General features: G+C 44.4%; 1 protein-coding gene across 14 annotated transcripts in view; it reads right to left on the reverse strand.

The window, feature by feature from the left end:
- LOC134226894 (protein O-mannosyl-transferase Tmtc3-like) overlaps positions 1 to 26,692 on the reverse strand; it is a 741,179-nt gene that overhangs the window by 486,390 nt on the left and 228,097 nt on the right. For all 14 annotated transcript variants that reach the window (XM_062707982.1, XM_062707987.1, XM_062707985.1 and 11 more), the window contains one exon: positions 24,059 to 24,195. In XM_062707982.1, coding sequence (XP_062563966.1) covers positions 24,059 to 24,195 — 137 coding nt within the window. The remainder of the gene's footprint in view (positions 1 to 24,058; positions 24,196 to 26,692) is intronic.

The following is a 26,692-nucleotide window of genomic DNA, read 5'->3' on the forward strand; positions in this document are numbered from 1 at the left end:
GCCTCTTGAAAGGAGGCTGGGAGCCTCTTGAAAGGAGGCTCTGAGCCTCTTGAAGGAGCCTGAGGCCTCTTGAAAGGGCCTGAGGCCTCTTGAAAGGAGGCCTGAGGCCTCTTGAAAGGAGGCTCTGAGCCTCTTGAAAGGGAGGCTTGAGGCCTCTTGAAAGGAGGCTCTGAGGCCTCTTGAAAGGGAGGCTTCTGAGCCTCTTGAAGGAGGCTTGAGCCTCTTGAAAGGAGGCTTCTGAGCCTCTTGAAAGGAGGCCTGAGCCTCTTGAAGGAGGCTCTGAGGCCTCTTGAAAGGAGGCTTCTGAGCCTCTTGAAAGGAGGCTTCCAGGCCTCTTGAAAGGAGGCCGGAGCCTCTTGAAAGGAGGGCTTCTGAGCCTCTTGAAAGGAGGCTTCCAGGCCTCTTGAAAGGAGGCTTCTGAGCCTCTTGAAAGGAGGCTTCCTGAGCCTCTTGAAAGGAGGCTTCTGAGCCTCTTGAAAGGAGGCTTGAGCCTCTTGAAAGGAGGCTTCTGAGCCTCTTGAAAGGGAGGCTTCTGAGCCTCTTGAAAGGAGGCTCTGAGCCTCTTGAAGGAGGCTCTGAGCCTCTTGAAGGAGGCTTCCAGGCCTCTTGAAAGGAGGCTTCTGAGCCTCTTGAAAGGAGGCTCTGGGCCTCTTGAAGGAGGCTCTGAGGCCTCTTGAAAGGAGGCTTGAGCCTCTTGAAAGGAGGCTTCTGAGGCCTCTTGAAAGGAGGCCTGAGCCTCTTGAAAGGAGGCTCTGAGCCTCTTGAAAGGAGGCTTCCGAGCCTCTTGAAAGGAGGCCTGAGCCTCTTGAAAGGAGGCTTGAGCCTCTTGAAAGGAGGCTTTGAGGCCTCTTGAAAGGAGGCCTGAGCCTCTTGAAAGGAGGCCTGAGCCTCTTGAAAGGAGGCCTGAGCCTCTTGAAAGGAGGCCTGAGCCTCTTGAAAGGAGGCTTCTGAGCCTCTTGAAAGGAGGCTTCTGAGGCCTCTTGAAAGGAGGCTTCTGAGCCTCTTGAAAGGAGGCTTCTGAGCCTCTTGAAAGGAGGCTCTGAGCCTCTTGAAGGAGGCTTCTGAGCTGAGGCCTCTTGAAAGGAGGCTTCTGAGCCTCTTGAAAGGAGGCTCTGAGCCTCTTGAAAGGAGGCTTCTGAGGCCTCTTGAAAGGGAGGCTTCTGAGCCTCTTGAAAGGAGGCTTCTGAGCCTCTTGAAAGGAGGCCTGAGCCTCTTGAAAGGAGGCTTCCAGGCCTCTTGAAAGGAGGCTTCTGAGGCCTCTTGAAGGAGGCTTCCAGGCCTGAGCCTTGAAAGGAGGCTCTGAGCCTCTTGAAAGGAGGCTTCCTGAGCCTCTTGAAAGGAGGCTTCCGAGGCCTCTTGAAGGAGGCTCTGAGCCTCTTGAAAGGAGGCTTCTGAGCCTCTTGAAAGGAGGCTTCCAGGCCTCTTGAAAGGAGGCTTCTGAGCCTCTTGAAAGGAGGCCTGAGCCTCTTGGAAAGGAGGCTTCCGAGTTCTTGAAAGGAGGCTCTGAGCCTCTTGAAAGGAGGCTTCTGAGCCTCTTGAAAGGAGGCTCTGAGCCTCTTGAAAGGAGGCCTGAGCCTCTTGAAAGGGAGGCTCTGAGCCTTCTCTTGAAAGGAGGCTTCCTGAGCCTCTTGAAAGGAGGCTCTGAGCCTCTTGAAAGGAGGCTTCCAGGCCTCTTGAAAGGGAGGCTTCTGAGCCTCTTGAAGGAGGCTTGAGCCTCTTGAAAGGAGGCTTGAGGCCTCTTGAAGGAGGCTCTGAGCCTCTTGAAAGGAGGCTCTGAGCCTCTTGAAAGGAGGCTTCTGAGCCTCTTGAAAGGAGGCTTCTGAGCCTCTTGAAAGGAGGCTTCTGAGCCTCTTGAAAGGAGGCTTCTGAGCCTCTTGAAAGGAGGCTTCAGCCTTTTCTTGAAGGGAGGCTTCTGAGTTTTGAAGGAGGAGGCTTCTGAGCTCTCTTGAAAGGAGGCTTGAGCCTCTTGAAAGGAGGCTTCTGAGCTCTTGAAAGGAGGCTTCTGAGCCTCTTGAAAGGAGGCTTCCTGAGGCCTCTTGAAAGGAGGCCTGAGCCTCTTGAAAGGAGGCTTCTGAGGCCTCTTGAAAGGAGGCTTCCTGAGCCTCTTGAAAGGAGGCTTCTGAGCCTCTTGAAAGGAGGCTCTGAGGCCTCTTGAAAGGAGGCTTTGAGCCTCTTGAAAGGAGGCTTCCTGAGCCTCTTGAAAGGAGGCTCTGAGCCTCTTGAAAGGAGGCCTGAGCCTCTTGAAAGGGAGGCTGAGCCTCTTGAAAGGAGGCTTCTGAGCCTCTTGAAAGGAGGCTTCTGAGCCTCTTGAAAGGAGGCTTCTGAGCTCTTGAAAGGGAGGCTTCTGAGCCTCTTGAAAGGAGGCTTCTGAGCCTCTTGAAAGGAGGCTTGAGCCTCTTGAAAGGAGGCTTCCAGGCCTCTTGAAAGGAGGCTTGAGGCCTCTTGAAAGGAGGCTTGGAGCCTCTTGAAAGGAGGCTTCTGAGCCTCTTGAAAGGAGGCTTCCTGAGCCTCTTGAAAGGAGGCTTCTGAGCCTCTTGAAAGGAGGCTTCCTGAGCCTCTTGAAAGGAGGCCTGAGCCTCTTGAAAGGAGGCTTCTGAGCCTCTGAAAGGAGGCTTCTGAGCCTCTTGAAAGGAGGCTGAGCCTCTTGAAAGGAGGCTTCCTGAGCCTCTTGAAAGGAGGCTTGAGCCTCTTGAAAGGAGGCTTCCAGGCCTCTTGAAAGGAGGCCTGAGCCTCTTGAAAGGAGGCTTCTGAGCCTCTTGAAAGGAGGCTCTGAGCCTCTTGAAAGGAGGCTTCTGAGCCTCTTGAAAGGAGGCTCTGAGCCTCTTGAAAGGAGGCTCTGAGCCTCTTGAAAGGAGGCTTCTGAGCCTCTTGAAAGGAGGCTTCTGAGCCTCTTGAAAGGAGGCTTCCTGAGCTCTCTTGAAAGGAGGCTTCCTGAGCCTCTTGAAAGGGAGGCTCTGAGCCTCTTGAAAGGAGGCTTCCAGGCCTCTTGAAAGGAGGCTTCCAGGCCTTGAAAGGAGGCCTGAGCCTCTTGAAGGAGGCTTGAGGCCTCTTGAAAGGAGGCTTCTGAGCCTCTTGAAGGAGGCTCTGAGGCCTCTTGAAAGGAGGCCTGAGCCTCTTGAAAGGAGGCTCTGAGCCTCTTGAAAGGAGGCCTGAGCCTCTTGAAAGGAGGCTTCTGAGGCCTCTTGAAAGGAGGCCTGAGCCTCTTGAAAGGAGGCTCTGAGCCTCTTGAAAGGAGGCCTGAGCTCTTGAAGGAGGGGCCTTGAGGCTTGAGCCTCTTGAAAGGAGGCTCTGAGCCTCTTGAAAGGAGGCTTCTGAGCCTCTTGAAAGGAGGCTTCCTGAGCCTCTTGAAAGGAGGCTTGAGCCTCTTGAAAGGAGGCTTCTGAGCCTCTTGAAAGGAGGCTCTGAGCCTCTTGAAAGGAGGCTTCCAGGCCTCTTGAAAGGAGGCCTGAGCCTCTTGAAAGGAGGCCTGAGCCTCTTGAAAGGAGGCTTCCGAGCCTCTTGAAAGGAGGCTTCAAGCCTCTTGAAAGGAGGCTTCCAGGCCTCTTGAAAGGAGGCTTGAGCCTCTTGAAAGGAGGGCTGAGCTCTCTTGAAAGGAGGCTTCTGAGCCTCTTGAAAGGAGGCTTCGAGCCTCTTGAAAGGAGGCTTCGAGCCTCCTGAAAAGAGGCTTCCGAGCCTCTTGAAAGGAGGCTTCCGACCCTCTTGAAAGGAGGCTTCCGAGCCTCTTGAAAGGAGGCCTCCGAGCCTCTTGAAGTGGAAAATAAGGCACGGGACAATCGAGGGGAATGTAAAGACCGATGCGAAATGTCTGCGACTCCGCCACGCTCCACCATGCTAAGTAAAGATTTCCGTGGCAAGAACTGGTTCCACTGGATGTGCAAAACTTGCCATGTACTTTTCAACAATCAAATGCTATGTGATTGCCATGTCTTCGAAACAGCCAGTTCGCTGTGTCAAGTTGGAAGTATCATAGACAGACACATTATCGAACGACCATCTGTATTATGAAAGATCACCTTCCACATTAGACGCACGAGCCACACAAAGAAAAAATATTTTAAGCTCTTTTTAGGGGAATGTATTCAACCATCTAAGACGAGTTTGGGATATTAAGCTTGACTTAGACACAAATACTATTCATTCACATATATTTACGTTACTTCAAGAAGCCTATGTTATTCGGTATATTACATTTAGTGTTTTCTATTTTTTTTGAGTGATCTCATAACTTTTTGTTACATTTTAATTTACGAGAATGGCAACATAATCCTGATAGAAACCGCAAAATTGAATACATAACTTCAATATGAAATCCACTTGATCTACTAAGCTACACAACTTTGAAGAAGGAATCCTTCAAAAAGCAAAGTACCACTTAAACCGAAAATGAAATGTCGTGCTGTTTCCAAGATAATCTTTTTGTAGAAAAATGGCTCCTCTTCCCGAACAGTACCATCTCGTCAAACTGTTCCGATGTTTCAATATTTCCAAATCCAATTCCCAGCGTCCCACAACTAGGCACTTCCGAAACGGATAAACAGCGAAAACTTTTCACATTTCTTCAGGTTGTTTCTCGAATTTTGCATAACAACAGTGCAAACCCTCAACGTCGTCGTCGTCACCGGCGACGTCTTTGTCTCTCGAGCGTCCTTGATGCGAGCGCGCGCCCTAACTTTGTTCAAAAACTCATTTTCCGTCCAACAGCGTCAGAAGAAAGAAAAAAAGGTGAATCCAGTTCAAGCGAAAGTCACATTCCATCGAATCCAATCAAGAAAATCCTTTTCCGCCGTCGTCGCGCTATGGTCGTCGGCGACATTATCGTTCGCGCCGTGGAGTCGCTGGCAAAGACAAACATCCCTCATCGTCAACGTTTCGCGATGGAATTTATGCTCGCCGAGCGGTAGTGGGTGTTTGAAAAAATAAAGCAGAAACAGTAAACTGTTCAAGAAACTGGCAAGTTCAAGTGTATTGCCTAGCGCTTTGGCAGCCGATGAGGGCTGCCTCGCGTTGGTTGGAGTTTTCCGACGAGGAGCAACACGTTCAGTATGGATAAAATAATCTTCAGTGAATTCATCTTCCGGTGGAAGTAACTTCTCGACGTGTAGGAAGTTCAAGTTAAAGTATACGTACTCAGATTTAGAATAAATAAGCTAACTGTTAAGATAATATGAGCAGAATAGAACTGGCAGCAGTTTAAATTAATACATACACTTAAACCATGAGTACATACGTGCATACATCCCACTTTTCACGAAAGACTGATGTTTGACACAAATTCCTTGTATTCTGAACACTCGTTTGCTGTTCTATTGTTTGTAAGCACGAAAATTTGATAGCCTAATTTTATTTTTGACGTGTTGTAAGCAGGGTTCGGATTTCTCACTCACTCACGCGACAACTGATCACTCCACCATGCATTTTATCCGGATAAATTACAGTGCGATAAACTCCGGCACAAGCGATGGTGCGAAAAATTGTTATCCTTCTTCCCATGTTTCGCGAAAATCAAATGCCGCTTGCTTTGCCACTCCAAGCTTATTGAATCTAACGATGCGCCACGATAAGCAAAAGGTTTAATACAGGAGTTTTTCCGTTCGCTTTCAATCAATTCATGTGGTGGCGTGGTTTTAGTGGGCGCTCTGAACATTTTAAAATTGTTTTGGGTTCGAATCCCGTTGCGGTCCTAAATTTTTGTAAATATGCTTGTAAAATTTATCTGATGAGGCGACGAGAAGGAAAATTTGTGGATTAAAATTAAATTATCCGGCGATCTGGCGCTCACGAATTTATCACCCGCCATTCTATCCGGATAAAAATGTTGTGTGAGAATACTTCCTCACAGGGAGACCATGAAAAATCCCACTCCGCTAAATGGATTAATCGCAGGTTTTTATTCATATGAGTGAGAATTCCGAAGCCTGGTTGTAAGCTTTTCGTTTCGTTTCAGCTTGTTTGTGTAAAATAAAAGAAAACAAAAACGTAATCCTCTCTTCTTCTTCTATATATAAAAATGAGTTTACATTTCCTTTGATTTTTTCCCTTTATTTAAGTAATTTTACATTTCCTTTGAGGCAATATAACTCACGAACGGATGGACCGATTTGCAAGATTTTCCCACTAATAGATTCATATTGGGGTCGTCTGTGTGAAAATATACATTTCGCAGGAAAAGTTGAACAAATGAATAAATATTGCGGATTCTGCAAAGTCTTTCCGCAGCTGTCAAAAACAAACCTGATATTTGACATTGTCATCGTAGAATGCCATGCCTAACAGTATAGAGAAAAAGTATGAAGTAAACAGCCGGAAAAATGAATGTTTTCTCTGCAACAGTAATCCTACGTTTTCATATCTCAGGTTTTCATGAATTCTGAAGAAAACTAACAAGCTCGAATTGATTTGGTTGCAGCACACTTTGATTGAAATACAGATTACAATTTTCGTTGTAGAAGAACTGCCGATTTGATTTATTTTGCTAGTTGACTCTTATACATTTTTTTAGGTTCTTATGCAAAAATCGAGTTGGTATCAGACTGTCGGCTCTTGTTACCATTTGAATTAAGGCTTGCTCCATCATAGCCTGTTGAATGGTGAGAGGAAAAGGTACTTATCTATAGATGCTCACTAGAAGTCCATTTCAGATCCATTTAGTGTGTGGCCCCAAATGGCCGGAGCGAAATGTTATGACAGCAGCTCTCCGTGGGTGCGTGTGCACGCCACCGAGATCTGACAAGAAAAAGCCGAGTCATGGCTTGCGGCTCACCAATTGACACACTGAGATCGAGTATCGCACAGCCGTGCCCCAGCAAACATGTTTTTTGCCGAGATTCCTGTCAAAATTACTGATAATTAGCAAATAATTTGCCGAAAATTCGCTAACAAACGCTATTTTCGCCGGAATATCAGTTATTTATTTTGCTGGCGCACGGCTGTGCGGATCTTTGCCGAGCTGCATAAATGAAAACTGAGTGTGTATAATCACACGCTGAAAGTAACTTATTAAAACCCCACATTCCCCTACTTCTCTCATAAAAAAAGCAAAAAAAAAGTCCTCTGGCATAGGCCGCCAATTTTATAAATATCAAACTAAATTTATTTTAACCAAAATCAGGACTCACCTTGGGATTTTCTAGATCGTCAACCCTATTCTTGAAAGTCTCCCATACGTATCTTGTGGTATTCCAATCGATTTTCAGCGGCCTCTCAGACGCGCTTTGTGATTTTCCACACAACAAACCATTTTCCAGCGGTCTTCCAGACGCGCTTTGTGATTTTTCAAACCACAATTCGGTTTTCCAGCGGTCTTCCAGACGCCCCAGTCAACACAAAATCGTATATGATGCAACATAAGATGCTAAAGTGGAGGCGATATACGTACATATTGTATGGGAAAGTACCTATATGGCCTCCACTTTAGCATCTTATGTGACATCATATACGATCTTGTGTTGGCTGGGGCACTTCCTTGTTTCCCAAACCACAACTCGTTTTCCAGCGGTCTTTCAGACGCGCTTTGTGATTTTCCAAACCACAATCTGTTTTCCAGCCAAGATTTTGCCGCGCTTTGTGATTTTCCAAACCACAATTCGTTTTCGAGCGGTCTTCCAGACGCACTTTGTGATTTTCCAAACCACAATCCGTTTTCCAGCGGTCTTCGAGACACGCTTTATGATTTTCCAAACCACAATCCGTTCTCAAGCGGTTTACCAGACACGCTTTGTGATTTTCCAAACCACAATTTGTTTTCCAGCGGTCTTCCAGACACGCTTTATAATTTTCCAAACCACAATCCGTTTTCCAGCCAAGATCCCGCCGCGCTTTGTGATTTTCCAAACCACAATCCGTTTTCCAGCGGTCTTCGAGACACGCTTTATGATTTTCCAAACCACAACCCGTTTTCCAGCCGACGCCCCAACGCACTTTGTGATTTTCCAAGCTAGAATCCGTTATTTAGCGTTTTGGAAACGAGCTGTGCGGTTTCCCAAAACAACAATCCGTTTTCTAGCGGACGTCCCGCCGCGCTTTGTGATTTTCCACACCACAATCCATTTTCAAGCGGTCTTCCAGACACGCTTTGTGATTTTCCAAACCACAATTCGTTTTCCAGCGGTCTTCCAGACGCACTTTCTGATTTTCCAAACCACAATTCGTTTTCCAGCGGTCTTCCAGACGCGCTTTGTTATTTTCCAAACCACAATCCGTTTTCCAGCGGTCTTCCAGACGCCCAAATCACAAATCGTTTTCCAGCGGTCTTTCAGACAAGCTTTGTGATTTACCACACCACAATTCGTTTTCCAGCGGTCTTCCAGACGCACTTTCTGATTTCCTAAACCACAATTCGTTTTCCAGCGGTCTTTCAGGCACGCTTTGTGATTTTCCAAACCACAATCCGTTTTCCAGCCGACGTCCCAACGCACTTTGTGATTTTCCAAGCTAGAATCCGTTATCCAGCGGTTTTGCAGACGCGCTTTGTGGTTTTCCAAAACAACAATCCGTTTTCCAGCGGACGTCCCGCCGCGCTTTGTGATTTTCTAAACCACAATTCGTTTTTCAGCGGTCTTCCAGACGCGCTTTCTAATATCCAAACCACAATCCGTTTTCAAGCGGTTTTCCAGGCACGCTTTGTGATTTTCCAAACCAATCCGTTTTCCAGCGGACTCCGCTACCAATGACAATGGCCTACGGCTAGTAAAAATAAACAGCGAACTGTTGCCAGAGGAATGGCCATCAGTACTTTTGCACGAAAGAACATCCGAAGGCACACCTGGAGACACCCAAATGGTGAAACTTGCAACCAGATAGACCATTTTCTGGTGGATGGGCGCCATTTCTCGGATGTTATCGATGTGCGGACATTCAGAGGTCCGAACATTGACTCTGATCACTACCTCGTTGTCAGTAAAATTCGATCACGGTTGCCAACTGTATCGAACGAAAGATCACAGCGAACTATGCGTTACAATATCCAGCGATTGTCGGCGGAAGGAATATCGGCTGAGTACCGCCAGAAGCTCGACGAACGGATAAGTGCAATCAACGTTAGCGACAACATCAACGATCTATGGGAGTCGATCCATGGAGCGGTGAGCACAACAGCACGAGAAGTGGTAGGCACTGGACAGGGGCGACCCAGGACGGGTGTGTTCGATGTGGAGTGTCAGAGAGTGACAGACGAGAAGAACGTTCCTAGAAGTCGGATGTTGGTGTCGATTACCCGATCAAATAGAGATCGGTACAAGGAAGCAAGAGCAGCCGAAAAACGAACCCACCGCAGGAAGAAAAAAGAACATGAAGAACAAATGATTAGCGAGGCGCATGGAAAAATGGAGCAGAACGATATGCGGAGGCTCTATGAGTCTGTCAAAGGCGTGCGGAGCAGCGCCATCTCCCGTCATGTGCAACGACCAACAAGGGAATTTGCTGACAGATAAAACCGAAGTGGCTGCCAGATGGAAGCAACACTTCGAGACTTTGTTGAATAGTGGAAGTGACGGTGCATCGGTGTACAGAATAAATATTAGCAACGATGGACAAGCTGTGGAGTCCCCTACACTAGATGAGGTTACAAAATCTATTAAAGAGCTGGAAAACAATAAGACTGCGGGAAGGACCAGCTCCCGGCTGAACTTCTGAAACATGGCAGTGAGCAGCTTTATGAAGTTCAGCACCATATTATGTCGAAAATATGGGAAGACGAGGAAACGCCTGCTAGCAGGTTGGACGGCCTCATTTGCCCTCTCTTCAAGAATGGGCACAGACTGGAGTGCGCCAATTACCGAGGAATAACCCTCCTTAATTCAATTATGTCCCGTATTTTGTTCATCAGATTAAGACCGCTCGAAGAGTCCTTCGTCGGCGAATAGCAAGCAGGTTTTCGTGAGGGCCGATCCACGACGGATCAAATATTTACCCTAAGACAAATCCTTGATAAATTCCGGGAGTACAACTTGCAGATACATCATCTGTTTATTGGTTTCAAGGCGGCGTACGATTCAGTGAAACGGAATGAATTATGGCAAATTATGCTTGAACATGATTTTCCGGCGAAACTGATACGGCTGATTCGTATAACGTTGGTCGGATCGAAATCAAGTGTAAGGGTTGCGGATGAAATATCGACGTCATTTGTTACCTTAGATGAATAAAAGCAGGGTGATGCACTCTAGAATCTACTGTTCAATATAGCGCTCGAGGGAGGGATGAGGTGTTCAAAGAAACGGTACAATTATCACAAGATCGCATATGCTCCTGGGATTTGCGGACGATATCGATATTATCGGAATTGATCGCCGTGCCGTGGAACAAGCTTTCGTGCCTTTTAAGAGGGAGACAGCGAGAATATGATCCACGATCAATACCAGCAAAACGAAGTACATGGTCGCTGGCAATCAACGTGGGTTCAGTAGTGGTGGTTGTAGCGAAATGGTGCTTGATGGTGAAAAATTTGAAGTGGTAGAATAATTTGTGTATCTTGGCACATTGGTGACGTTCGATAATGATGTTGCCCGCGAGGTGAAAAGGCGTATTAGAGCTGTAAATAGGGCTTATTACACTTCGTAACCAGCTTAAGTCCCGCAGTCTGAAAACGAAAACAAACCTCGAGCTGTATACTACTCTGATTCTTCCGGTGGCTTTATACGGCCATGAGACATGTTAAAGGACGTTAAAGGAGGCTGATCGAAGAGCTTTCGGAGTGTTTGAGCGTAAGGTGCTGCGGACAATACTCGGCGGTAATCGGGAGAACGGTTTCTGGCGGCGTGAATCACGAATTGTACCAGGTGTATGAAGGGTTGGATATAATTAAGCTTATACAACACGGCAGACCACGGTGGGCTGGTCACGTTGTTCGTTTACGGCTTCGTGGAAGGCCGCGTACACGATGGCTTTTTGAAGTTGAAGGGGACTTGAGGGCGCTCAATGTTCAGAGCGACTGGAAGCGATTGGCCCAAGATCTAGTCCAGTGGAGAAGGATACTCCATTCGGCGATTCGGCGTAGATTCATCGAAGAGCTGTAGCCCATCAAGTATCAAGTAAGTATTGGTCGTAACGATTGCATTTGAAAAGCGGACCAAAAATGCCAATTTTTCATTGGTTACCTGCTCCGACGAAACTACCCATGCAGCATCGATCATAGTAACCCATGAGTCAGCAGACAATATTTGACAGCTCTATCAGTCGAACTTTAACCGTGATGGCAAAAACAGTGAAGCAACTCCGTTCAGAAGTATGAGCGTTCAAAGAACGGCACCCCAGCGCTTCAAAAACGGGCATCGTGCGGCAATTTGTGGACGTTGGAAACGCCCGTTCCAGCAACTTAAACATCTTGGCACTATTAGAAAACAATGAGAGCATCGAAAGAAAGCCCAATTCCGGACGGCCGACGACCCTGAGCGACAAGAAGCTCCAAAGGAACCCGAGCAGGAGCGACGACCTTGATAACAGAAATTGGTATGAACTAGCATTGCATAAGAGGTAAAATACCAGATAATAATACCAAACAATAAAATGAAAAATACTTTAAAAAGGGGGCCCTCCTTCCCTCGATTCCCGGTGCCGGTCTAGGCAATTTTCGGATTGGAAATTGTCTCGACTTACCTGGGCATAAAAGTATCATCGTGTTAGCCTCATGATATACGAATGCAAAAATGGTAACCTGGCTTAGAAACCTCGCAGTTAATAACTGTGGAAGTGCTTAATGAACACTAAGCTGCGAGGCGGCTCTGTCCCAGTGTGGGGATGTAATGCCAATAAGAAGAAGACTTTAAACATAATATGCTTGATGTACTGAAATATACCAAACACATCACAAATTATTTTTCGCTAGATATTGAAATACCTAAGCACGTTATGTGTAATACATTGTGTATTTTGCATATTGATTTTTGGTATTATTTTTTGGCATTTTACCTCTCGTGCAAGGTTAGTTCATAACTATGTATGGTGTCAATAACAGAATGAGGTATTATTGAGTTAATTTCCCCTGCTCGGGAAGCTGAAGAGGAAAACCGGAGGAAAAGTAGCAGCATCGCTGCATGCGCTTGACAACTGACCAAACAGTAAAAACTACCTGGCGAACATGAACATGGGAAATTTATCAAAAGCAATTATGTGTTTTAGCTTTTTTTCATCACCATCCGAAAAAAGTGCATTTATTTATAGCAAACGTTATTTAGATTTTAACAAGTATTTAAATCCAATAGAAGAGGATGGGATGAAAATCATAATATGAGAAATATATGACTGAGAAAAAACAGCCCTTATATAATCGAAAAAAGGTGGTATCTCAACTTATGAACTAGTCACACCAAAACACAGCTATCGACTAAATATCGAATCTTGCTTTTGTATTGCAATTTTCAAAACAAAAAATGCAAGAAAATATTCGCTAATTAGCCAATCCAGACTATGAACATTAGTAGCCAACACAATACCTTATTAGATGTGGAAGAAATTGATCAAATACTATAGGCTTTAAAATTAAGAAGAAGATTAAAGCACCAATGTATAAAATGAGTTTCCGAACAATACCACTTCCTGTATTCGCAAAAAAACTGAGTCAACAAGAGAATGTTTAAAACATTGGATTCTTGAGCCATAGTATCCAACCGGAGCGAGTAAAATTGAACAAATATGTTTCCACTTACAAGACGGAGCCTTCAGCAAACCACCCACCTCACCGCACACTTTCGGTATTCAAAAATGTAACCCCCCTTTGGATTATTGAATCGCCGTTTATCTACTCGATACCAAACAGGAGACTACATTTCCATCCTCCATGCTCGGGTCGCTCCTCGTCCTGCACACATAGCTTGTTGTTGTTACACAACCAACGACGACAACGACACGGCTCTGGAAGCGCTCCATAAAAACCCATAACGGCAAGGAATTCGGCTCCAGTGGAGCCGATCGCGCCTCACCCCTTCCGATGCCGAAAAAGAGTTGAGTCAAAACTATGAGTAGCGTAAAAAGGAATTTTCAATAAAAATTCCGAAAGCATCAAGACTCCGCCGTTCGCCCGGTTGTTGGCATCCGATGCCATGCCGGGCGGCCACACTGTGGAAATTTGACTACGTCTCCTACGGGCTGGGGAAGTCTTTGTGGTGCTGCCTCTGTTACTGGGGAAACGGAGACGACGACACGGTCTTTTCTTAATTTTTATCAAGACCACCGAGACGCTCGCCCACGCGGGTGCATGCAAGTGGCAAGGTAAGGACCGGTTTCAAAGTCTATGGAAATGCTTAGAGCCATGCCAAAACCCTCATCGCGGTTACGGGTGGATCGCTTCCGCTTTTTGTTCGTCTCTCAATTGTATAGAATGTACCTTAACTAGGGTGTTCCAAAAATAAAATTCAATCGAGGTACATTGCTCAGCAGCAGCTGACTTTGAAGCCACCAATCTGCTAACTGTAAAAGTGCTGCGAAGCGGTGATGCTTTGGTTGGAAGAAAAGCTTCCATTGAATAGAATAGAATAAACTTATCCGCACTGAGCTTGTGCACCACTCTAATAGTGGAACATAGTACAGTTGCAGCAGCACCTTCATAGCACTTGTTTTGTCATCTTTAGAATTGCGGTGGTACGGAACGTATCTCGTCTTCCTGGCGTCATCGCCGCGGCGTGCAGACTCCATCGCTTCTCTAGTCGATATGAGCTCAATTTTAAAAACCACCAACCGATACGATGGCTGCTGGTGGAGATTCTAAAGCTTCCATAGGGACACACAGGCGGAAGGCGCGAGTTGGCTGGCAGACATTTTCCGTTGAATTGAAATTGGGAAGTAGGTACAAGCACTTTGCTTGGTTTGCGATTGTGTGTTTTGCGAACGTACACTCGGCGATGGCGGTGGAGTAGATTTAACGGCATCTTTGTGCGAGGAACAGTTGGAGGGAAGTCAGTGTTCTTTTTTCTATCAAGAGGTGTGTCTAGGAGTGCTGCGGAGCAAAGCGGTGGGCAATGAAATCCTTTTGAAAACTGTTAAAAGGCGTACTTGTAGTTGAATGGCAGACTGAATCACTGTTGAAGCGCATAGTCATGCAGTGGAATATGGAATCTATTATGAAAGATACATTTTTTGATGGGAAGATTCAATTCGTTATTCGTATTATTTGATAGCTGCGTGTATAAACAAATAGAAATTTGGGTACACTCTCCCCTAAATTATGAAACACCCACAATTATGGAACGCCTTTGCCAATTATTTGCGAATCAATTCCACTATTTTCAACTCAATTTGATCTACATGTCACTTACACCCCTATGATTCTAACCGGCTCTATTTCGACACGAAAAATTTTAAGTTTGATTTGTTTGAAGACATTTGTATTTGATTAGTGTTCCATAATTGTTACTACAACACAAATTTTCCTCAGTTATGAAACAGTCAGTCTTTCCTGTATAAACCGCTTCTTGGATTTGCCGGCATCCACATTAAAGATTTGTGTTCTATTGCAGCGTTTTCTATAAAACGATTATTTGCCAACGGTTAGAATTTCAGTATCTATTTTTATTTTTATTATCAAACATATTTCAATTGGACACGACGCCATAGAGAATCGAAAGCATAGGTCTGAACAATGGTGTTCAAGTGAGAATATATACAATTGGTTGTTTTTTTAGTCTTATACAAAAGTTTTAATGTTTAGAACATCGTTCAAGGGTTCCGTAACTGTTCATTGCATTTTTGCAGGAAAAATGGGGTTTTGTTATGACTTCTGTTATTTCATTCATTTTTTTTCTGTAGCGAGGTGAATGTCAAACTTTAAGTAAAACATAAGAAATAGAATGCCGAAATAGTATATTGAAGAATGAATAGTGTGAGGAACACTGAAAATTGGAGAGGAATTCGTAGTCATACAGTTATTACCAGCATACGTAGCTATGCGGTGGAGTCTTTTATATGAACAAAATTACATGAACTCTGTCATAAGACGAGTCAAGTTCGAGACGCTGAAGACGGCCTTTACAGTTGAGGTCGGAATATGTATCTGCAGAGATTACAAAATACGGTGGAATTAAACGGAAAGTACTAAACTCGTTTTATGAACTAAAGAGCTTAAATAATTTTTCTCTAAATTACATGCTTCCGTCATGAAAAAGGGTCGTTAAGCCGAAAGTCAATAGACCGAAAACCGTTTTGTCGGATGCCACTTAGCAGAATAGCACGTTAGGATGAAAATCATCTTCCCGAATTCCATTTTGTCGAATTGAAAGTTTGACAGAAACGGTTGTTAGACCAAAACTAGTCGACCGAACAAGATTTTGGTAAAAGACGTCATTTGGTCGAACAAGCCATTTAGCAGAACAGGGGTGGCATTGTGCACCTTGACTCCAAACGAGCAAACCATGCAAACTATCATATGAAAGATATGTCGAAAGGAGATGCGCAATGAGGCCCCAGGCTTTGTGGTCGAACCAGTTATACATCTGAAAGTGCCATTAGATCGAAGAGATTATACGGCACAAACAGTCCTTTGTCCGATAAGGAATCCGAGAATGCTGTTCGCCCATAAAGCTGTATAGCCTAATAAGTCATTTGGCTGAAAATGATCGTTTGTTGAAATGGTCGTTTGAGAGAACGGGCCATGAGCTTAGCTTTGCCTAATTGACTGTATACTTCGTAGTTGCTGGTCGTGATTGACCGAAAAACAAAAAAAATATGCACAGCTTCCCAATCGAATAGTCTTCTTGCGATTAGAAAACAATTCTCACTGTTCATGATTTCGGGTTCAATCAATTCAAGAGCAATAATGAAGAGGCCCTCACAGTTAATTTAGGATAAGGAGAGAAAAAGTAGTTCGACACTCATTGCTACAAGATACCGGTGAATCCTCTGCATCTCCGTGAGCGCCACGGGAAAGGAATTGTTAGTAAGTTGAGAAGGTAATTCATGGAAAGTCACCTTGGTAAGTGACTAAGCATTTATTGTGAATGAGTTATTTTAAAAACGCGAAGATGAAAACCGTGTTTCAAAACAATTCAACACGAATCAATGTGCTTCGTATAATAAGCTTCTACAACACGATCAATCCCTGCGCTGCACTTCAATGCAAAAATTATTTTTTCCACTTCACGTTTTCCCGGACTAGCTGGCTTGCCCAGCATCGGCACGACCATTCCCTTACTAATTTATTTTGCACTTCGATGCATAAAACTTTTTTTTCATTTCGCGTTCTCCCGGACTACCCGAGCAAAGCTCGAGGGCAAATCGAAAACTATTTCTGCTGTCGATATGTAATCTATTATGATGATTTATATTTGAAAACAAAATTTGCTTTCTATTTGCCTCTAATTATAATTTCACAATTTGCTTGGGTAGCAAACTTCCCTGACACCAACACGATCGAACCTTTACTTGTTTGGGAGAATGGGCCATTAGGCCGATACAGTCATTTGGCAAACTTGAGGTCGGCTGAACACTTCGATCGGCCACATGAGACTTTTGGTCGGCAGCTCTGTGTTGAACTTGATGTAAAACTTAAAAAAAACACACACACACATAAAGAAGTAAACAAATCTCTACAGCTTGTACGCTGCTTGGGTTGCACATTTCCGAAATGGTCGATTGGCAATTAGTCGAAAAAATTATCTGCCGTGCTTGAGGTCGAACGAAAATTGCGTTCGGCTGAATAAGACGATATGCCGAAAACGTCATTTGGCCGAACGAGTCATGAAGCCAAAAATGTCGTTAGGCCGAACAAACTATATGGCAGATAATCTCGTTTGACCGAAAATATCACTTGGCCGAAAGGGACATGTGAACGAAAATGTTTTTCAGCCGAAAATCCGTTTTAGCGTATAGGTCATTTGGCCTTTAGGCGAAAATGGTCGTTTGGCAGAACGAATCATTTTTCCGAAATGCCATTTAGCCGAAAAGGTCATACAGCCGAAAATACTTGGTCATTTGATCGAACGGCCGTAAATGTCAATTTCTGAACTGGCGAAACATTTTACTTTAATTTTGATTCATTTCGATTCTTAAATTATCACAAATACCGGTATTACTCTGCCAAATTCCGAATACCCGTATTTGTCAAAAAAGGCCAATACCGACCACCCTGGTTCAAACTGATCAAAACCTAGTTATTCTACGTATCTTGCACATTTATTTTCTTAGCCTACATCCAGTGCACAGGTAGATTGAGGTTAAGAAATGTCTCATTTGTCATTTCCTTTTTTTCTCTCTAGTTTGCCGCTAAGAAGTGTGAAGTCTCTCTCATTTCTTACTCGTCATTTCTCTCTTCATACTTCTTATTAGTTATATCACAATTCACGCAGTTAGGAGTTAGAATGAGAAGTGAGAAATGATAGGTTAAAAGTGATAAATAAAGAGCGAGAAGTGAGAAATGAGGTGTCAGAATCGAGACGTCTCAAATGCGACAACAACAAAAGACACCTTTAACCCTTTCCTTCCCATGGTAGCTGTAGAGCTCCACCAAATTTTGCATCTTCTAACATCCATCGATTTATTTCAACAACAAAAAGCAATATTTGGCACAACTTTAGTTTTCCGTTAGACTGCAAATATTGTGCATTTGGACCAAAACTGTTTATATGACGCTGATGAACTGGCAGCAAGGCCCACTTCCGACGAGATTCACACGGGAAAATAAAATAAATATGCAGCACTGCACGGTGTTATCTGTCACAAAATCGAGCTTGTTTTGTCGCTGACAACGTCGCTGGCACCAAGTTCGAAAGTAAAACGTCGGAAGTCGGAATACAATTTAGTGGTGGCGACACAATATCATCAAATTTGAGTAAAAATAGTGAAACTATTGAAAACAATCATGTAACTATTGATTTACAATCAAAATTTTTCTTTCGTTTTCCACTAATTTAAGCTATGCCAAATAACTTTTGTTCTAGCATTTTTTCATAGATGATTACTTCTTATTAAAATCTTTGAAAAAAGTCATGGGAAAGAGAGGGTTAAAAATTATTACACCAGATTGCCAACGACAGAAACTAACCAACACGGACCATTAACAGGACACGCTCTATGGACGGACAACAAACTCCAAAGATCTATACGATTTCAGTACTCAAGACTCTGTTCATTTTTTTCCCTTTTCTTGAACTGTACAGGGCTTGAAACCTTCATAATCAAGAAAAAACGAGACGTCTCACTTGTAACTTCTCACTATGATTCGGGTGTGCGATTGCGGTACACTAAAGTCGGTTCTTACGCGGTTACGCACCGCGTTTATCTAAGAAACCGCTTAAAAAACAACTTCATCAAAAATCGATTTTTCGCGGTTTCTCGAGTTTCCCCACTTCAGCGTAAAAAGCGACCCCAGTGAATTCTGGAAAAGAACGTGATTCGGTAAACAATGATTCAAACGTTGATTTTTTCAATCTGATAGGATTCCCACATACAAGTAGGGGGAGGCCTCGGCTCCCCGTTCATGCTGTTGTGTTGCGTGAGAATGCCGTAAGATTAAACAAATCGATGTATGAATCTTTGTTTACAAAATCACATGTGTCCTCTTGAAATAGCCGAGATTTGTCTCATATTACTTTTAGCAAAAACACTTTTGATCAGTTTTGGGAAAGTATCACGAATTCCCAAATTAGGCTAGATGATCTAATAAATATTTTCCGGCGAAGATCGTGTCTTTAATTTTTTGTAGGAAAACAAATGTTGGGAGGGAAACAACAGTCCAGAGCACCGTATGACTGTTTTCGGCTACGGCTGCTGTCACGGCCGCTTGAGGTTCTGTCTACATCGCGGAATGAATGGCGTGAAAAAATATCTACCATTCCCACCCTGATTCCCGCTTCTGATTACTTACTCTCAACTTATTCATTATTTGATTCTTACTTCGTACTCCTCATTTCTCACGTGTCACTACTCAATTAGAAGTGCGATTGGGAAGGAATAAGTTAAGTATAAGTAACAAGTGAAAAAATGAGAATTGAGACGCTCTCATATCCGTCTTACTCCTCACAGTGAGAAATGATAGTAAAACGTATCACTTTTTGCTTCTTATTTCTCGCTTCTTAGTTCCCACAGTAATAAGTGAGACATGAGAATAGAAAAATGAAAAGATAAATCTTTATTTAGGTGTTTTAGAAATGAAAAGAGACATTTTTCATTTCTAACTTCTCATTTGTCATTTATTCTTGTCGCTGTGAAAAGTGAATAGTAAGAAATGTGAAGTGAGAAATGAGGAACTTACTTATTATGAAAAGTGAGAAATGAGCATTGAAAATCGGGATATTTTCTTCACAAATCTCACCTCTCATTTCTCACTTGACACTACCTACTTCTTATTAATCACACTTTCACAGAGATGAGTTGAAATGAAAAGCGAGAAATGAGGAGTGAGAATTGTGATGGGAGACGTCTCAGTTTTCATTCTAAATCATCAATGTGAGATATGTCAAACGAAAGGAGGAGTGACAAGTGAGACTGACTTCTTCTTACCTGTATCTCAATTCTCATTGTTTACTTCACACTTTTCACAGTTAAAACATTGGTTAAGAAGTGAGAAATAAAAAAAAAAAGAGAAATGATTTTCCCGAACAAACATGCCCAACTTTATCGGAAATGGCATATTTTGTCAATCGATCGAATGTTTTTTTCTGGTGGTGACCCGTAAGGCCAAATGATCCATTCTGTCAAACGAACATTTCAGCCAAATGACATATTTGAAGCACTTTCTTCCCCCGCAAGAATATCCACAAGGCCACATGGAAATCACCTAATCAAGTAACGGAAAACCAAATCGACCACGTTCTAATCGACGGCAAATTCTTCTCCGACATCACGAACGTACGCACTTACCGCAGTGCGAATATTGAATCCGACCACTACCTCGTTGCAGTATGCCTGCGCTCAAAACTCTCGACGGTGATCAACACGCGTCGGAGTCGTCCGCCGCGGCTAAACATTGGGCGGCTACAAGACGGTAGACTAGCCCAAGACTACGCGCAGCAGCTGGAAGGGGCACTCCCAACGGAAGAGCAGCTAGGCGCAGCATCTCTTGAAGATGGCTGGAGAAAAATTCGATTCGCCATTGCAAGCACCGCAACCGCTGCACTAGGCACGGTGGCTCCGGAACAGAGAAACCAGTCGTCATACCAGTCATGACGGCGAATGTGAGCAGTTAGTTGAGGAGAAGAATGCAGCATGGGCGAGATTGCTGCAACACCTCACGAGGGCGAACGAGGCACGATACAAACGGGCGCGGAACAGACAAAACTCGATTTTCCGGAGGAAAAAGCGCCAGCAGGAAGATCGAGACCGTGAAGAGACGGAGGAACTGTACCGCGCTAATAACGCACGAAAGTTCTATGAGAAGTTGAACAGTTCACGTAAGGGCCACGTGACACAGCCCGATATGTGTAAGGATATAAACGGGAACCTTCTTACAAACGAGCGTGAGGTGATCCAAAGGTGGCGGCAGCACTACGAAGAGCACCTGAATGGCGATATGGCAGACAACGGTGGCGGTATGGTAATGAACCTAGGAGCCCGCGTGCAGGACATGCGACTTCCGGCTCCGAATCTCCAGGAAATCCAGGAGGAGATCGGCCGGCTGAAAAACAACAAAGCCCCTGGAGTTGACCAACTACCAGGAGAGCTGTTTAAACACGGTGGTGAGGCACTGGCTAGAGCGCTGCGCTGGGTCATTACCAAGGTTTGTGATGATGAGGTTCTGCCGCAGGAGTGGATGGAAGGTGTCGTGTGTCCCATCTACAAAAAGGGCGATAAGCTGGATTGCAGCAACTACCACGCAATCACATTGCTGAACGCCGCCTACAAGGTACTCTCCCAAATTTTATGCCGCCGACTAACACCAATTGCAAGAGAGTTCGTGGGGCAGTACCAGGCGGGATTTATGGGCGAACGCTCTACCACAGACCAGGTGTTCGCCATACGTCAGGTATTGCAGAAATGCCGCGAATACAACGTGCCCACACATCATCTATTTATCGACTTCAAAGCCGCATATGATACAATCGATCGGGACCAGCTATGGCAGCTAATGCATGAAAACGGATTTCCTGATAAACTGATACGGTTGATCAAGGCGACGATGGATCGGGTGATGTGCGTAGTTCGAGTTTCAGGGGCATTCTCGAGTCCCTTCGAAACGCGCAGAGGGTTACGGCAAGGTGATGGTCTTTCGTGTCTGCTATTCAACATCGCTTTGGAGGGAGTAATACGAAGGGCAGGGATTGACACGAGTGGTACGGTTTTCACGAAGTCCGTCCAGTTATTTGGTTTCGCCGACGACATTGATATCATGGCACGTAACTTTGAGAGGATGGAGGAAGCCTACATCAGACTGAAAAGCGAAGCTAAACGGATTGGACTAGTCATCAACACGTCGAAGACAAAGTACGTGATAGGAAGAGGCTCAAGAGAGGTCAATGTAAGCCACCCACCACGAGTTTCCATCGGTGGTGACGAAATCGAGGTGGTTGAAGAATTCGTGTACTTGGGCTCACTGGTCACCGTCGATAACGATACCAACAGAGAAATTCGGAGGCGCATAGTGGTTGGAAATCGTACGCTCGTGGAGGACCAACGCGCACTGGGAGTTTTTGAAAGGAAAGTGCTGCGTACCATCTATGGTGGGGTGCAGATGGCGGACGGTACGTGGAGGAGGCGAATGAACCGCGAGTTGCATCAGCTGTTGGGAGAACCATCCATCGTTCACACCGCGAAAATCGGACGACTGCGGTGGGCCGGGCACGTAGCCAGAATGTCGGACAGTAACCCGGTGAAAATGGTTCTCGACAACGATCCGACGGGCACAAGCAGCGGGCAAGGTGGATCGATCAGGTGGAAGATGACTTGCGGACCCTCCGTAGACTGCGTGGTTGGCGACGTGTAACCATGGACCGAGCCGAATGGAGAAGACTCTTATATACCGCACAGGCCACTTCGGCATTAGTCTGAATAAATAAATAATAATCATTTTTCACTCCTCATTTCTAACTTCTCACTGTGAAATGTGAGTAGTGAGAATTGAAAAGCGAGACGTCTCCCTACTCATTTTTCACAGTGAAAAGTGAGAAATGAAGAGTGAGAAATGAGAAGACGTCTCACTACTCACTTCGCGCTCGTCACTGTTTTACAGTAAGAAGTCAGAAATGAGGAATGAGTAGTGAGACGTCTCACTTCTCACTCCTCATTTCTCAGTTTTCAAATGATACATTCTGCCAAATGTCCTATTGGGCCTAATGTCCTTCTCGGCCAAATGACTTTTGCGGCTTAATGACCAATTTGGCCGGATGACCTTTTGGGCCAGATGGGATCCTGCCAAATGACTTTCGGCCAGATGGGTTTCGGCCTAATGGTTTGTTCGGCCTAATGGCATTCGGCCAAATGGATTTCTGCCGAATGGGTTTCTGCCAAACGACCCTTCTCCTATAGATCAACGTCCTTTTCTGATTATGTTTCTTGCACACAAAAACAAAAAAAAAACACCCTAAACGAATTCTAATGCGTCCACATGTGTAGCTTTCATAGACCAGCGGTAAGATGCGCGTCTATAAAGCAATACCATGCTGGTTGTGCTTATGTTTTTCTTCTGGTCCGGACCAACTAAATTTTTAGGTGTGGAAGTTCATTCAACTACTCTGGTTAGACGAATAATTTGTATCCCCCAATTCTAAAACCTCGCATTAGCCGTGGAACTGCTTACTGATATAGGAACTGCGAGGCGTCAATGTCCCATTTGTGGGGTGCAATCCCAGTAAAAAATAAAGCAGAAGGAAGGCACTCGAACGAAAGTGGCACTTTTGTGCTTTCCTCTAAAGCCAAACTCTTCAGAGACCGAATTGGGCCACTACTATTGCGGAAGGTTTCGCTCCTTGCTGCGGGAGAGACGACGGCTGGCGCTGCAAGCGTGCTATCTTTTTCAAACCCTCGAAAATAATGGCTTTGAGTACCTCTACCCGATGTGTAGAGCATCGATGTCGTCTTCACTGGTTGGAGCCCCCGCCATAACCGCCATTGCCGTCGCGTCGCACCGTCACCACCAATCGCAACTGAGTCGTGTTTGGTAACTTTCAAGCAATTTGTTAGCCGACGACGACGACGTCAGCGACGGCGACGAAAGAGGATGATTGCTGCACTCCGTACCTACATGTCGAACAACCAACCGACGACGTCGTAGTCGGTCGATTTTGAAAGCAATCGGAAGGAGTATCGTTTCGACAAAGTGTTGATGATGTTTTTTTTGTGTGTGTCAGAAAGGATTCTATTCTGGTGATTTCCTTTGGTTCTGGAGCAAAAAAAGAGTACTCAAGCTATATTGTTGTCATTTCTATCAGGTTTTCTTTTTTCCTGAATACTGTGCCGTGGCGGCATGAGGCGCGTCAACTTGGGTTCATAAAAAGTGATGTTTAAAGTTTATCATCAAGCCCGCATTTGAAAAAAAAAACTACCCGGAGACATATGATATGCTGAAAAAGAATTTCGGTCAATGCTCAATAAAGAAATCGACAAAAAAGAGCAAACCAGTAGTCCTAGTTGGTTGGTTAGCTCGTTCCAGCTGATTGGGTTGGTCAGTCTTTTATTTTAATTAATTTTGAAATTCACATAATGCATGATATTGAGTGATATGGTTCAGAAACAAACAAAAAAGTTAAGATTTATTTGTTAAATAGGCTTAGTTTTTGGCCTGTTCAAGCGGATGGATTTGCTGACTTATCTGATCATTTATGAGCTAGGTAATGGGATTCTTACGTTACAATGATGTGTTTTATGTCAAATGACAAATTACTAAATGATCGAACCCAAATTACTAAATATCAGTAAGTAAAAAAATGTAACTCACAAAATTGTTTCTTCTCTTATAGACCCATTGTTTAAATGGTGATACTCTAAATTACCTCATGGTTATCCTCGATTATCAAATATTAACAATGCTTTCACGCTGCGGCACAAATGTCCACTTTTCCATTTTCATCGACCTATCTATTTTACGTCTGATCCAAAAACAATGACTTCCCGAGCCGGACAAAAACCACAATCATGCCTCAAGCTCCCGCGCCCACGCGGCTGTATCGCACGAACCCTCCTCTATAGAATTGTAAACACTTACCGGAAATACATGAGCGATACGATCGTGTGCAGGACCACGTTCACCAGATGGTACCCGGCCGGTTCGAGCCCGTGGAGCAAATAGTTCCACCGGAACGTCAGCACACACAGCGGCCGGTATGATTTATGGCTTTGTTCCTGTAACGGAGAAAAAGAGCAGAAAAAAGGGAAGAATAAGAGATTGTGCAAAAACTAAAATTAATAAATCGCACGGGAATAATTTACGTCGTTCTATTAGGTGGGCAGTGGCATAGGCCCGTTTTGTTTGGCGATGCCTTTGCCTTCGACGAAGAAGCAACAGAGAGTTACCTCCGAACCTTGGCGTGGCGTCCCTCCGCAAAGCAACCCCAACCCTAAGCATTGTTGTGCGGAAATTTGCGGAAAGTGTGCGGTCGTAAAAAGAAATTATTATTTGGTCCCTCACCAGCCAGTCAGTACGGTTTAGCCGGCACCGCCCGGTGGCGATTATTCGAACGGTGAAGGCCTAGATGGGCTGTTGGTGCCGGTGCGGCCCGGCTATCTATGCTAACAGTGTGCCGTTTGCGATACGACCCCCGGTCAGACAGTCAGGCAAGGGGTTCGACTTCGGAGGGCGGAAAATTGTCGGAAACTGTTCGAGAAGGAGAGAGAGAGAGAGAGAGCGAGCGCGCGCGGTAATAATCCACACGAGAATTACTTTTTATTACATTTTGTCGTTGGATTAGGGCGATGATGCTTATTCCTGGGGTTTATCCTTCTTCTGCGGAGCAGCCTTGACCGAAAGCCTGCGTTAGCTGTTCGGAAGAATCTTCATCGTGAAATGCAATGGATTAAGGGTGCCCCAGAGGAAGAAGATAATTAACTTTGCTCCCGACTGACGGTGGGATGGGTTTTTGTTATGATGAGTATTTGCCCCTAGTGTTAATGAGCTGTATTAAATTTTAACTCGGGTCTTGGTGAAAAAAAGATGGATTCTTAGAAATCCTTTGAAGTTATGTGGGTGCATTTATGCAGTTAAATATTACAAGGCCTTGGCAGTTGATGTGGTTGAGCCATTCGTGCCAAAAACAACATTTCCAAGATGAACCCTTAATTAAAGATCTTGCATTATTTGAAACTTCTTTCAAATTTTTAGATTTTCAGCGCGAAATTCCTTCGTATTTCCAAAGATTTACAATTCTTCTGAATTGTACTTCAAATTCTTTACACTTATCACATTTTTGCAGAAAGTTCAAAAGAAGTTCCACAGGAAATTCTTCCGAGTTCAAACGTGGGAATATTTCGAATTCTTGTTAATTAATTCCCACGTTTAAATTAATTAATCTTGTTAACTAATTCCCACGTTTCTCCGCAGAAAAAGAAAGGAGAAACTAACTGACAACAAGGCATTGCAAACAGGGTTCGTAATGCTCACTCAATCTCAGTAGCACATGATTTTCGCTCACGAAAGTTTTCGGGGAGAAATCGCTTTTCGGGAAAGAAAAACAGCCTGGAGAGTGATAATCATTTTTCGCTCACTCACTCACTCGATTGCTGCTCTTTTTCTTTCATATTCGAGTCTTTTCGTGGCATCATAAATGCAAATGGTAGTATTTAGCTTATGTGGAACAAATAACCTAACGATTTTATACAGATAGCGTGGTGGTGTGGTTAGAGTAAGCGCATCCCAACAGCAATTATTGTTACTATTCGATGTTCGAATCCCGGCGCGGCCATACAATTTTGTAATTGTTCTGCGATAATTCTCGCGAAAAGTGGGTGAGAGGTAAAAGTGATGAAACGAAAAAGGATTTTCATCTAATAGGCAAGATTTTCGTTCATCTTCCAAGGATGATTCTAGAGAAAAGATTGATGAGTGAAAGATGTTCCTCAACATAAACAACGAAACAAGATTTTCCCTTGGCCCGAAAAACGCTTGCTTTGGTCTCATTGAAACGAAAAGTCGAAACCCTGATTGCAAACGATCCCATCATTCGATTTTTTGAGCAAAGATACTGATGACATTATCTCAGTTATCTATCCGATCATGAGCATGAGCATGAGCATGATTGACCGCCCACGGTTGCTACTCCGTTATTGCCAGGTCAGCTGTAATTACACAGAGAACCAACAGATGAAGTTTGGGACTAACAACATCGTCAATGTGTAAGAACTGGTGATCCAAAAATAAGCAATACCAGCGCCGGCCGTGTCCGAATGCAGGTCAATTAAGGAATGGGTAGGAATATGTTGACGTGATATTTTAATAGAAGCCGACGAGTCATCTGCACTTCCACGAATATCACCGGGATGTTGGATATATGGGATAGGTATTGTGGCAGGGTTCGTTTTGGTAAACGGTATGCCGTGTGTAGCGTATAGTTTGCTCAATTTAAAACATAATCGAACGAACACTAATTATTTTAATTACCGACCGCACTAAGCAGAACCAAATTGTCGATGACCAGCCGATCTCTCTGCTAACCGCACAAAGCAGAACAACATTTTCGATGACCGGCCGATCATTTTGCTTACTGACGCGAGCTGAATCTTCACTTTCTAATTAATTTACTCACACGCATAAAACAGAACAACATTTCGATGATCGGGCGATCGTTCTGATAACCGCACAAAGCAGAACAAATTATGTGATGACCGGCCGATCGTTCTGCCCACT

The sequence above is a fragment of the Armigeres subalbatus genome, chromosome 3, assembly GCF_024139115.2.
Source record: "Armigeres subalbatus isolate Guangzhou_Male chromosome 3, GZ_Asu_2, whole genome shotgun sequence".
Lineage (NCBI taxonomy): Eukaryota > Metazoa > Arthropoda > Insecta > Diptera > Culicidae > Armigeres > Armigeres subalbatus.